Source organism: Pelobates fuscus, chromosome 1, assembly GCF_036172605.1.
Source record: "Pelobates fuscus isolate aPelFus1 chromosome 1, aPelFus1.pri, whole genome shotgun sequence".
Lineage (NCBI taxonomy): Eukaryota > Metazoa > Chordata > Amphibia > Anura > Pelobatidae > Pelobates > Pelobates fuscus.
The window spans coordinates 78195566-78209514 of record NC_086317.1 but is presented as its reverse complement, the minus strand read 5'-3'; the positions used below and the strand labels follow the sequence as shown (position 1 = coordinate 78209514).

At 37.8% G+C, this 13949-nt stretch overlaps 1 protein-coding gene across 1 annotated transcript in view; it reads right to left on the bottom strand.

Annotated features, from left to right (window-relative positions):
• Positions 1-2780: 2780 nt before the first annotated feature.
• The window catches only part of NOS2 (nitric oxide synthase 2), a 40819-nt gene continuing 29650 nt past the window's right edge, over positions 2781-13949 (bottom strand). The window contains exons 21-27 of the mRNA XM_063444089.1: positions 12946-13109; positions 10595-10805; positions 9548-9635; positions 8471-8592; positions 7149-7297; positions 5599-5793; positions 2781-4475 (exon numbers count right to left, since the gene is read on the bottom strand). Of these exons, the coding sequence (XP_063300159.1) occupies positions 4389-4475; positions 5599-5793; positions 7149-7297; positions 8471-8592; positions 9548-9635; positions 10595-10805; positions 12946-13109 (1016 nt within the window). The 3' untranslated portion in view covers positions 2781-4388. The remainder of the gene's footprint in view (positions 4476-5598; positions 5794-7148; positions 7298-8470; positions 8593-9547; positions 9636-10594; positions 10806-12945; positions 13110-13949) is intronic.

Here is a 13949-nt window from a genome sequence, read left to right as displayed (position 1 = left end):
GAACAAGTCTATCAAGCAGTGTGGGAAACAGTTTTCAAACATTTGCAGTGCAAAGAATAGCCGTTGCTGGCCACTTTCACTGAAGGATTATTACCACAACCAATTTGTAGCCACATAGCCTTTTTTTAATGGTATGTATATACTTTAAATGCCCCAAAGATAGTTTTATCATTCTGCAAAATATCACAATATTTGTTGTGTTATTTATATTTTCAATAATTTTATTTTGAAAAATACATATGTGTGATATAATAAAATGTTAAATCATTTCCAATGCTACATCTTTAAAAATATCAGATATATTTATTTGCAAATATAACCAACAAATAAAGGTACATCATCTTAAATTACTTTTATTGTATGTATCTTCCATTTACAAAGAGGTTCATTAGGTGTTTGCCGCTTGAATGTACGTGAATTTGAATGGTTTAAATTCATAAGTTACTATGGTTGTATTGTTATTAAAACATTATTGTAAGTGATACAATTGTAGCACGCTTCATTCCCTTTTGTTCGGTTGTCCGTACCCCCTTGTTCGTCTCCCGAATGGATGGTGTGTGGTCCCCCTTTTATACCTCCCCGAACACCGACCTCCCCTGGCTGTTAACCACAAACTAAGTGATTAACTCAAGTGGATGGTCATTCGTGTAACTGAAAGCACGTGTTCTGGTGTATAGTTGCCATTTTGTCTCCCGAACACAGGCAGCGGTACATGGTCGTCGAACACCTAGAACTATTTTCGGCCATGCGAGTACACGAATGCAGGCGGAGTTCGTACCGCTTCCCGTCCTACTTCCCGACCAACTAGACGAATGACGTTCGGGAGATATGAACTACCGACTGGGGGGAGCATTCACTCCCTAAAAGCCAGAGGGATCATTCGTTGGTGTTCGCACAGGAACCCCTGAAAGCAGACCGGCCGCCACACTAATTTCTCTGGAATAGTTTTGGGCCATCGCCTCGTTGCTGGTTGGTCAGAGCTTTACCCGAATGGTGATTCCGTTCTACCAAACGGATCTGAGTGCTATTTGGACAACTTGGGTGCTTAGATCCGGGCTATTCAAGGGTATAAGACTTGTGGGGTTTCTGTAAAATACTACTGTTTTTGGGGTGTTTTATGTATGTTCATGTATTTTCCTGTAACTGAGAGATAATTGAGTTACTTAGTTTGTGACTCAATTATCTCTCAGACAATGGAATGCCTGGGAGGGGCTTGTGTACTTTTGAATGGAGACCTCATGCTGGGGGTCTGTGAATAAAAGGCTGTGTTGGAGCTAAATAAAACAGTTGTACTCCCAGAACTATCAGTTTTACTATTCACATTTCAGCGCCTTGTTCCTGAGTTCCTCTCTTCACAGATCCAGCGGAGGAAAAGTCCTTATCAGGACTAGCGCTATGCTACAATATCAAAATGTAGCATGCAAAAGTTAAATATTGACTGTTGTGATTAGTTCAATGTACAGCTGTTAATGGATCATAACTACCTCTTTTAGTTCTTCTTTTGCTCAATATTTCTTTTACTTAACACACAGTGTCTATAAGTTTTAGACATAGACCTCATGAGAAGATGATACAAGATTTTGTTAGTTATATAATTACAAAAGGGAAGAAAACGAGAAATTCTAAAGAAAATGAATAAAAACATGGCTATGATTAATTAATAAAGAATGTCATGGGATTGCTACCCCTTACCTACCTGGTCAGGCTCCATGGCTTTGATCACTGCAAAGTCACAAAACACATATTAGTAACATCCAAATGTATAATTTAATTCTGCATGCACTTCAAGGGACCTTGAGCCAAATTCAAATGGACTTTATTTTTGTCTCACGGCATGCTTTGTGCATTATTATACACACATGTGCACATAGCATAAAGTCCACCACAGAACTGTAAAATAAGAAGACCTTGCTATCCACTCATTGATTAGTTGTTAAAGAACTATTCCTGCAACTGTTATCCTAATGCCAGTCCATTGTACCACATTATTCCCTTCTCCCAACTCTGTCTCCCATGATTCTAAGCTGCCAATTACCAGATCCTTGGCTTGTATTATAATTCTAGATTTTGTTCTGCAGGTCCTGATCCGTGATTGGATACTCCTTGTTTGTACCTCACCTCTGCTGCCTTCTCATACAGATCCCAGTTCTATTTCTTCTTCTAACCTGACTATTGCATGGAGTGGGAACAGAGAAGAGTGGAAATAGAAGAAAAATATAATATAATTATAAGTAGTTTGATTGTGTGAAGTTCAAATTATAAGAATTATAAATTAACATTATACTTTCATATCATTGTAACTGATCTATTATTCATACATGTATGCATCAATGTTACATCAGTTATCTTGGGCCATACAGGCTTCCATGCAGTGTGGTAGAGAGAAGATGACACATACTTTAAAGTCCCTCTGTGTGACAAATGCGTTCATCTGCTACGTAATGGCCAGCACTAGAATATGGGGCAAGGTAAGTTTGTGTTGCTTCTTAAAAATGTCAAGACTAAGCTATATAAAACAAAACCAGCCCTGCGGGTAAGGGGTTATATTAACAATTTTATAGCACACACCATTGTTTATTATTTTTTCATAAGGAAAATAAAATACTGGTGTGATCTGAATCAGCCACTAATTTAACTTGCAAAAACATTTAAATCACAACACTTTAAGCAATTCAACAAGCAATTTAAATCTATGAAATTGTTATTTCCAGGCAGCGTTTCTAGTGTTTTATTTTTTTTATTTATTAAATTTGAAATTTACAGTAAAATGTATTGCGATTCATACATTGTTAAATAAAAGACACTTCGTAAGAATGTTTATTGAGAGCCATATGAAACTTTCAAAACCATTCACAATATTTTAACCCTTATAATAATATACAACAAGATGGGTTCTGACAAAATTCAGATACAATGTGGGATAGAATAGTATGAGATAATAAAAATATTGTCCTACCCTACAAACAAACTACAAGATTGTCAGAGGAGAATATGGACCAGCCATCACACGTACAATCTGCAATCTGTTTTTATGTAAACGTAAAATGTAAAACATTATTCTGTAACGTCTAATCTACATATTAAATCAAAGTCCATGCTCACATTTTGTAAAATGTGATTGTTTACACAAATAGTATACAAAAATTTTCCTATAAGTGAGAGATACAAAAAATAATAAAATTCACCAAAGGTCAAAATTCTAAAGTGCATTTGTCATATACATTGTCTACAATTTTATATATACATTTGTATTTATTTTATAGTGTTTTGCATGCGTGTATGTGTGTTGTGGGGCCTCTGAGGGCAGATTTCTAAAGTGTTGTATTGAAAAATATTTAAATAACTCTTTGCTATTTAATATATATTAACACTATATATTTATATAATGCATATAGTAAATATACATACACCATTATGACACTTTAATGTTCTCATTGGTCTCATAAATCTCTGCGTCTTGGTATTGATCAATTTAGATGCAAACCAGTGGATGTGAATTACATAGAAGACTGTTGTAAATAGCAATGTGGGACGATGACTGACCAAGCTGTTTGCTCACATTGAGTGGAATTATTGGATTGTTGTGGAAAGAGTCTTTCGAAGATGCTGGCAGGTTTTCAAATTTGCTTTAAGATGGGTGTTGTACATCATCATATGTGAATATTTTCATAAATACACAAAGAGTTGCGGGAAAAAAATGTAGACAATTTAAAGTGCCAGGTATGGTTGTTCCAATGACTTTTAGCTATTTCAGTGCCGAGCGTCCAGAGAAAACATCAGGATGGTTGTGTTGAGTTTTACATCTAAAAACATTGTAGGAAAAAAAAGACATCCACAGGGCTCCACTTGTGCTGTCTTTATTTTGGAATGGAAGCATTGCTAAATCCCGAATAAGCAGTGCAGTAAATTGTCTTTAGCAATAAAAACTAATCTAGTACAACAGATACTTTAATTTGGTTTTCAGTAACACGTTCATAAATCTCAAACAGGTTATTGTGCCAAAAACAGCACAGATATATAGAAAGGCAAGGAATGTTTTTTTTTTTCCAATACACGCTGTGAACATCAGAACTAGGGCAGCTCTTCAGTTTGCATTAGTTTTGTATGTTGGTTATTTTTTTTTTATAAGTGAGGTTTGGGCTGGTCTTGAAAATTGGAATTATCTAATTGAGTACAAAATTTCACATCCCTGCAAGTTGTCTGTAAAATATGTGTACAAGTATGCAGTGACTCAGATAACAGGGGTAGATTTTCAGAATGTGCACTTCTTACATTATTTCCACTTCATATATCGGATTGTGTCAGTCTAGTAGATAACTTCTAGAAGATGTAACTGGTTTGAAAGGAATACACAACTGATAGATCAAACCCTCTATCATCACTGTATTTTAAAAGGTCAAAGGCTGAAATCCATTTTTTGGCTGTGAAGGTTTATAGGTTGCACCAAATATGTCTTCATGGTACCGCATTTCACTCTGCAACACAAAACAAAATGATCAGAGAATTCCTTCTGAAAAATTGTCTTGGCATTTTCTTTAATGTGAAGCTACAAATTCATTTCCATTACAACTTTCTTGTAATTTCCTGCTGTGTCATTATCATATAAAGACGAACCGGCACTGTGCATTCCACCTAATAACATCCTCTAAAGCAGTATGGGTAGATAATCTTATTGAGCTTATCACTGAAGGGAAACTATTGTGCTAGGAATATAAATCTGAATTCCTAACAGTATACTCTTCTCTGCCCTTCCCTAATGCCACCATTAGTTTAAGGGTTAATTAACCATTACAGTACTCACCCAATTCCAGTGCAGGTGTCCCTCGACTCTGGGTCGGCGCTTCTCCTCCTTCAACATCATCCGAAGGAGGGGGGGCGCACTGATGCTCATGTGCTGCGAGACCGGCAAGTCCCTTAGTCCCTCCCCATAAGAAATCATTTTCCTGGGTGCCTATAGTGTCCCTTTAAAACTGCCTTTTGAAGCTCTCATGTCACAGGACAGTCATGCACTTAAAAGCACATGCATCACTTTGAGACAACTGTCTCATGTAGAAACTTTAGTTTTAAAAAGCCTTACTATGCAGGCTGAAAAAAACAAGTAAATATGTTTTTTTCATATTTACTTGCTTTTTTTATTTCTAATGCTTTCCACATCCAGTTCAGGTGAGGGTACCTTGTTACTGCTAAACAATGATGTCCTGTTTCTGTCATTAGTCGACTGGTCTGGACTTGATTAGTGTGTGGTAAGAAGGTGGGGGAAGGCTGAACAAAATCTCCTGCCTGAGAGGTGTGCCCAACAATGCAATCTGACCAAGTTTACAGTAGTTTTATGGATGTTTATTACATAATTTTCTAAGATTTTTTTTTTCGCTTGTTTGCTGGTTTAAGAGATGGAAGTGAGGACATATGTAACTATATGAAATCCTTTGTGTTTTGACATAAGAAGGAGATAGAGTAAAAATAACAATACTAAAGATTTGTTATGGCAGTAATAATCCATGGCAGTTACTTTATAATATTTAAAATAATAAACAGAGCTTTCCAAAACATAAGCTAGGTTTGTTGAAAGTAGAAAAAACACAGTTTATACTTATATACCTTTAGTTTGGAGAAAAAAATATCTATTTCCTCTTCATTTAATCCCTTCTTGTTAGCGATCATGGCCTTAAGTGTTGCAGTCACATCTCTGGCCATCTGAATATTCCCACAAACATACAGGTGCCCCTGTTCTTCAAGAACAATTTTTAAAATTTCCTGCTCAAGATTTTGTTTCAGAATGTCCTGGACGTATGTCTGTGGACAGGAAGGAGGTAAAAACTGTTAGAGGTTGCAATAAGCCAACATTTTACTCAGTCATCTGAAAATATTAAAATGCTAGCACATCTATAAGTCATGGGATAGTTTTATCTAAAGTTTACATATTTTGACCACTACCACACTGGCGGCTAAGCCATATTACACTCTCAGTGTCAATCTGCAATGCACAATGTTGCTAATTCTTGCATTGTGCAACAAGTAGTGGTTGAAGACTAACTTTATTGATGAAATTAGTAATTTATGAAATGTTTTACCAGGAAAAATACGTAAGACATTTCCCTAATTTTCAAGGATTTTCTGTGATACTTAAAAGATACAATCTTGTTGCACATTCTATTTGGTTTTGTTAAATGATAGTTGATTTTGTTTCTCAAATATTGCATTCTTGTGAAAGATTTTATGTTTTCTGGTAGTTCACAGTTACAGGGTATGAAAATGCTGATTGGTCTGCTTCCTTATTGCAATAGTAAATTGAGTGTAAGTTCCTGTATGTGGTTATAGATGCTATAGCAAGATATGAGAAGGGGTGTCTTGAGTCCAATGTTAGGTATTTTAATTCATCTATTGTATCACAGTGATCGTTCTGTAACCAATAGAGTTGAACTGAACTAATGGTGCCATGCCTCGTCTGGTCCATTTAAGGATCATTTGTAAAGATTAGAAAAATGTAAACTAGAAATGTCTGATTAATCAAAGTAACATTCAGTACTTCAAGCAAGAATAGTAATAAAGACTTGTTTTAAAGGGACACTATGAGCACCTAAAACAACTTTAACTTGATGGAGTGGTTTTGGTGTATAGACAATGCCCCTGCAGTCTAACTGCTCAGTACTCTGCCATTAATTAGTTAAATCACAGTGTTTATGCAGCCCCAGCCACACCTCCCTGCATGTGACTCACACAGCCTCCCTAAACACTTCCTGTAAAGTGACAGCTTATGTTTAAACATCCTTTATTGCACCATCTCTTTTATTTAGAATGTATTTAGAATGTATCTCCAACTTTGTTACTAGCCTTCTAGACCCTGCAGAAACATCCTGTCTGTAATTAAAGTTGAATTAACAGAGGAGGAGATAAAAACTTCTAAAGTGAAAACACAGTACTGACCGAAAATTAAACCACTTTTTTCATGTTGGCTGTGTCATTCACAGCCAACAGAGGTGAGGCTAAGGCTGCATGGACAGGATCAAAAGTGATTTAACTAATGGCAGAGAATTGATTAGTGAGACAGCAGAGGCTTGGTCTAAATACTCAAACTGCTTCATTAGTTTTTTTGGTACTTAGAGTATCCCTTTAATATAAAGTACCATGTTAACCAAGTCTCCACTCACCTTGGCCAAGCCTGGCTCTCTGGAATAGGCAGTGTACACCTCCTTCAGTATTCCTTTGCTCTTCAAATATAATGTCTCTTCTTTGTAGACCTCATCCAAGCCCGATTGCCGGCATCCGGACACTAATATCATAGAACCTGCCTTTTTTCCTGCAATTAATACACAATTTGTTACTTTATTTATTTAGCTAAAGGAAATATGTTATAGTGTGTATTTATTTATTGTTATGTCCTTCTATGGTCTGTGTGCTCTACTGTAGCCACTTTCCAGTTGCTGCTGGACTACACAATCGCTAGTGTTATCTTTAAATTAGAAAAGCACATTTGCATTCTACAGCATTCTGCAGAGCCCAATAGCAGTTGCCCCTTGTGCACAACAGCTATTTGTGTATCGACTTCTAGTGGACTATGTTGATGCTAGGTTCCTTGGTAAGTGGGTGGTTCTGCTGCAATGAAAGATGTTGGAGTTCTGAAATAAAAGCAATGGGACTTTCAGGGCAAGGTACTGTGGGGAGATGTCTGAGGATAGCATACCTCCCAAATGTGCCTATTTGAAATGGACAGTCCTTATTTTGGGCCCAAATCCCTGTGTTCTTTTATATTCTGCGTAAATAAGTTACATTGTTCTTGTTCTAAATTACACTTTAGTTGCATAAATTATTTTTTTTAAGTAACCTAAAATTTCTCATTACAGCCCCGCTTGTGGCCATACCCCCACTCAGACCCCTAAAATATCCCTCTTTGTCATTTGAAATTTTGGGAGGTATGGGATAGTGTGAGTAATGGGGAGTGGGGGGGGGGGGGGAGTCAAATTGCAAGAAAGGATGCTACAATGCAAGAAGCAAGGGAAATGATACTGGAATGGAGGGGCATTCAAATATTGGGTATGGAAGAAGTAAACGAAGTGTGGGATAAAGGCAAGTGAAAGTGGAAACAAGTAGGAGTGTTTCAAAGGAGGCAGTTAGTGCTGAGAATAATGCAAAGTATGTAAAAGGTCATGAGATAGGAAGAGGATGGGGAGTGTTGGTATAAAGTGACAAAGGGAAATGTGGAGATTAAACAATAGCAATATATGACTGTAGTAGTCCCCTCTGACCCTACAAGAAAAGTTTCTTTTTTCAACTTGATTCTACAATTGTTAATGAATTGTCTAGTTCAGTGGTACCCCAGCCAGTCCTGAAAGAATACCAGTTGTCCAGGTTTTTCACTATACCTAGAAAAACAGAATTAGCCTAAATCCCTGACTTTTGGTTTGAGAACCACTGATCTAGATAGTGCCACAATAGACCCTCCAGTGACCCTTTCAGTGTAATTTTGTTATACCTTTCTTTTCTAGGTCATAGGTTCGCTGTTGCCAAAACCCTCTGTATGGAGCAATTCCTGTCCCCGTACCAATTAGTATACATGGAGATGATGAGTTCTCAGGCAGGTGGAATGCATTTGAACTAGGAGAAAGAAAAAAAAACATGACATGAATGAATGCTCATCTTCTGCTTTCATTAAGTCCTTTTTGCTTCAAAGGCTTCGGGCTGTTATGTTTGTGGCATTGGATGTTAATATTAAATAAAAATTCCCATTAAAAAAACAAAATAAAAAAATCCCAATTAAAAAATTGTGTACAAAAACTACTGTGTGTTCACACTAATTAACAATTTGTGCTTGTATTGTAGACCGTAAAGTTCTATTTTATTCATATATGTAAATCGAGGAGACCCTTGAAACACAGAAAAAACATGTAATAATGTGTAATAATCAGATAATAATAGGGAAGATGGGGGCACACATGAATGGGTAAACAGATGGTAAAGGTGGAAGGGAGTAGACAGAAAAAAACCCTATTTGCACCTATAAACCGTCTAAGGCTTGCTGTCTGCAGGAGGGGAAATCCCTTCCCAAAAAACATACACACACCAGCAGCGAGTAGCACAGCATATAAAGAGAAAAGGGAGCGGTAAAAAAAGCCCCAACCGTTCCTTCCAATATAAATGGTAGAATCTCCTATACTTCAAACTACTCAGACTGTGTAGACTAGCTAAAGCTAATACCCAAAAGAAAAAGAGAAAGTCCCCACAGAGAAAGTCCCTGCTTGACGAAATAGGGGTATCTTCTGGGGTGAAAAAACCTAACCCCAAATACTGAGGTTTGTTCGGTATTTGGGGTTAGGTTTATTCACCCCAGAAGATACCCCTATTTCGTCAAGCAGGACTCCCACTTGTCAACCTGAAGCCAGTGTGGCGACTTCAGCAGACGTACATAGGAACATTTTACAGCTAATTAAATCTTACATTAGTGTGGTGTAGAGAAAATTAACCTCTGTTGAGTTCTTATTTATGCAGAAAGTGACAAACTGTTTACCAGCCTTGCCCTAAGGTGTACGATGATATGTTTTTGGATATTTACCTACGTACAAAGCACGGCACTATATCATTGATGTTTATGGTATTCAGCCATGTGCTACACACTCCCTCATGCAATGGACCCGAGCCATCTATGGAAAGAGGTTTAAACAATGTAAAAGGATAGAAAAAGATCTGTAATGCACAATAGTTAATACAAACAGTAAGTATATTTCAACTTACGCCACAGCCTATCAGGGATGGTAGATCGTATATGTAACATATAGGTAAAGAGACAGAGTCACGCTATAAATACACATATATAGAGGTTTTCAAAGTCCATTTTGCTACAGGTTGCTATTTTTTCCACAGTGAATACGGTTGAACATAATGGGAGCCATAGCACAAAGCAGGTTGCTAATCTTAAATCAGTGGATTAATTAATCAATGGATCAAATAATTATCAAATAGTCTAGCTTTAGTAGTATATTTTTCCCAAGTTAATATTGTCCTAAATAGGTTACTAGATCTATAACTGAATTAAGGGAATCTTAATTAATTAACAACCCAACAAACAAAATAAACATGCATTAGGGTGTTGGTTTAACAAGCACTACTTTGATATATTTTTCAAGGGTGCATCCTTACTCCTGAATGCCATCAGGGGAGACGAATGGGCAAGCTCTCCATACCATTGCTGTTTGGAAGAGCTGTTTGGGAGTATTGCATTGATCTCGAAGAATGCCAAAGGGCCTCGTTGAATTTAAAAGGGCAGGCCTATCTGTAGAATTGACAGGTCACCATAACGTGTATGCTGCCATGCTGACTGACAATCAACTAGTCTGAGCCTCCAAGGGTGGACCATGCAAGGAGAACTATTTCAGGGGTCCTAATGCCCCGACCATAACTATGTTTGTTAGGGACAGTTCTCCAGTGCCCCCAAAAGTGGAACACCAGGAAACAAAGTCAGGACAGTGGTACAAGACCTGAAAATTGGGACTGGGACTTATAAATAGTATTAACAGCGATGTGAGAACTTTACCAATAACTAATTAGTACTGATTAAAAATAGCTAATTTCACAAAGCAATATACAAATAAATTAAATGTACCTTGTGTCTTGTAGTTTACAACACCAACAGTTAGATGGATCTCCCCAGGTGTCACGTCCGTGGAGGAGCTGACAGAATAGTACCTTGGCTTTAGAGATGGAAGCTGTGTTATCAGAAACGTAGGATGTACCTCAAGGGATGGGAACATTTTTAGCACCTCAAGGAATGTTGGGAAATAGTAGGACTTCCATGCATTATATTTATCTGTGCTCTGAAAGAATTAAGTAGAGATACTTATTAAAAGGAAGACCTAAAGAATATGATGGTGTTTAAGACATAAAGGAGCAAAACAACATGAGCAAGATGCTTAGCTGGGGAAAATAAATACATGTTTTTTAAAATGCTTTTTTTTTTGTGTTCCCACAGAATGCAGCCCCTATTTTACACAATATATTTACACACACAGCATCCACTACACAAACACACACTCTGCATTCACTATACACACAGCATCCACTACACAAACACACACTCTGCATTCACTATACACACTGCATCCACTACACAAACACACACTCTGCAATCACTATACACACTGAATCCACTACATAAACACACACTCTGCATTCACTATACTCACACTGCATCCTCAACACATTTAAGCCACCCCTAGCGCCTCAAGGCTCCGAGAGGAGTAGGGGCGCCGAGAGGAGCCCTGTCACTGGGTGACCAGGAGGTGGCCATCTGGCCACCTCAGGGCGCCCCCGAAACTGTGCTAGGTAAGGCAGAGCAGGCATCTGCTTACCTTGATGGCAGATGCCTGCTCTGCCAACAAATGCCAGTGACCGTCTGGAGGAGAGGGGGACAGAAAAGCCAGGCAGTCAGGAGCACCCCCACATTGGACCCCAGGGAGGTGAGTGTTTGAGTGTTTAACTGTCAGTCTAACTGTCATGGTGTGTGTGTGTGTGTATGTGTGTCAGTGAGTGAGTGTATGTATGTGAGTGAGTGTCTGCCTGTGTAATTGTATGTGTATGTGTGTGTCAGTGAATGTGTGAGTGTTTGACTGTCAGTGAGTGTCTGCCTGTGTGTGTGTCTGTCAGTGAGTGAGTGTATGTCAGTGAGTGTCTGTGTGTGCGCGCGTGTCTGTCAGTGAGTGTGTGTGTGTATGTATGTATGTATGTATGTCAGTGTGTGTGTGTGTGTGTGTCTGTCAGTGAGTGTCTGTGTGTGTGTGTGTGTGTGTGTGAGTAAGTGAGTGAGTGTATGTCTGTCAGTGAGTGTGTGTGTGTGTGTGTGTCTCTCAGTGAGTGTGTGTGTGGCAGTGAGTGAGTGTTTGTCTGTCAGTGAGTGTGTGTTTGTGTGTCTGTCAGTGAGTGAATGTACGTTGGTCAGTGAGTTTCTGTGTGTGTGTGTGTGTGTGTGTCAGTGAGTGAGTGTATGTCTGTCAGTGAGTGTGTGTGTCTGCCAGTGTGTATCTGTCAGTGAGTGAGTGACATGAGGGGGCGGCAAAATGGATCTTTGCCTAGGGCAGCAGAAATTCTTGCACTGACCCTGCCCACAGTGCATCCACTACACAAACTTACAATCTGCATTCACTATAGAAATACAAACTTTGCATCCACTATACACACTCTATCCATTACACGCACTGCATCCGCTTTACATACACACTACATCCACTACATATACCGCATCCAATTTACACACACACTTTGCATCCACTATACACCCCTCCTCATCCACTACACACAATCTCTGCATCCACTATACACACACTCTCTACATCCACTATAAACACCACATTCGGAACACACGCACACTGCATCCTTGTGGGCGAACCCAGAATGTTCCTTGTAGGCAGACCTAGGGGAGGACACCAGGATCCCAGATCTTGATCTGTGTTTTGGGTCCACACATTTCTGATGGCAGCTCTGCATGCTTATCGCATAAAAATAAACGGACAAAAAATAGTGGGACTACAATCATAGTCTCCTAGGACCATAATCACTACAATATGCCACAATGCTTACTGTGTTTGAAGCATACCTCTAAAAATATATCATTATCACACCAGAGAAAGAAAATGAGGAAATACATATCTCTGTCCAGGGAACTCAAAGATTTTAGTGATGCATTGTAAGTGTTCCCTGTAGACTTATAATATGATCTGTACAATTCCTTCTGTCAAAGCGTAACACACTGTTTAAAACTGTGGTTAAAGGGTGAATGCTGTGCAAAGTGAGATTTGGAATAACAATTACATGTCACTTTGACTGCAAAAAAAAATATTAGTTTAAGCAGTGCCTAGAGCTAGAATATATACACGATACTGATACCAAAGCCAGTACTACTGCATTGTGAAAGAACCTGACTAACATGCCATTTAGATAAACAATGAATATGATCCGTACATTGCACAACTCTTCAAGACGCGTTTTATCTGTAATGTCAGCAGCCAGCAAAGACAATTTTTTCAGCAGCAGCTGGGTTGGTGGGGTAGTTAAATCAAGGAAGTATGTCAGCATTTGGAACAGAGAACAAGAAGGGATTTTCTCGCTGATTGTCCAAAAGTTTCCTAAAAAAAAAAAAAGGAAATCTGTAATTATATAACCCAAAGTGTTCCTGTTAACGAATCTAACTTCCTTACGCCTAGTGAGACTTTTGGGGGTTTTCTTAATCAAATAAATCAATCAGGATATTAAACATCTTCTCGTAACTGACTATCCTGGCACGATTGCAATAATAGCTCCTTTTTTTATATTAATTTATTCAAAATCAAAATCATTTACAGTAATGGAATATACAACATATTATGTTTGCAGTATCAACTATGTATAAACAATGCTAGACAGATAATTGTTGCAACTGATTGTTTGGATTGTTTGATTGTAAATGTGGCAAATAAAGATTTTTTATTTTCATCTCCTATCTTTCTATATTATTAATGGAATGTTCTAAAATATTAGTAAGGAAGCATTTCTAAAGTGATTTTTTTAATAAGAAAACGAGGATATTTTGTTATTCCTGATAAGTAAAATACTGCATTTTGTATAGCTACTGTGCATATTATTTTGTTATGAATACATTTAAGTGAACACATTTTCAGTGTATCTCCTGGCTTAGCCGTAATTAGTGGGGACAGCCATCTTTACTCATCTTTGGTTGAAAGCAAAAAATTAAAAATAATTGGATGCCAAACACTTGCGCACAATGTTAGAATGTTGTGTTTTGTTTGTTTGTTTGTTTTGATGAACAAGCTGTTCATTCCAGAGAAAAGTTTAACATGGCGTCTCCAGAGGACATGGGTAAGTCAGAAGATACACGCAAAAGGATGCGTCTACTTACATGTATGAATTACAAAAAAAATATGAGTAAAGGCTACATGTTGTGCTTTATTTTAAGTAGTCATAAAAAA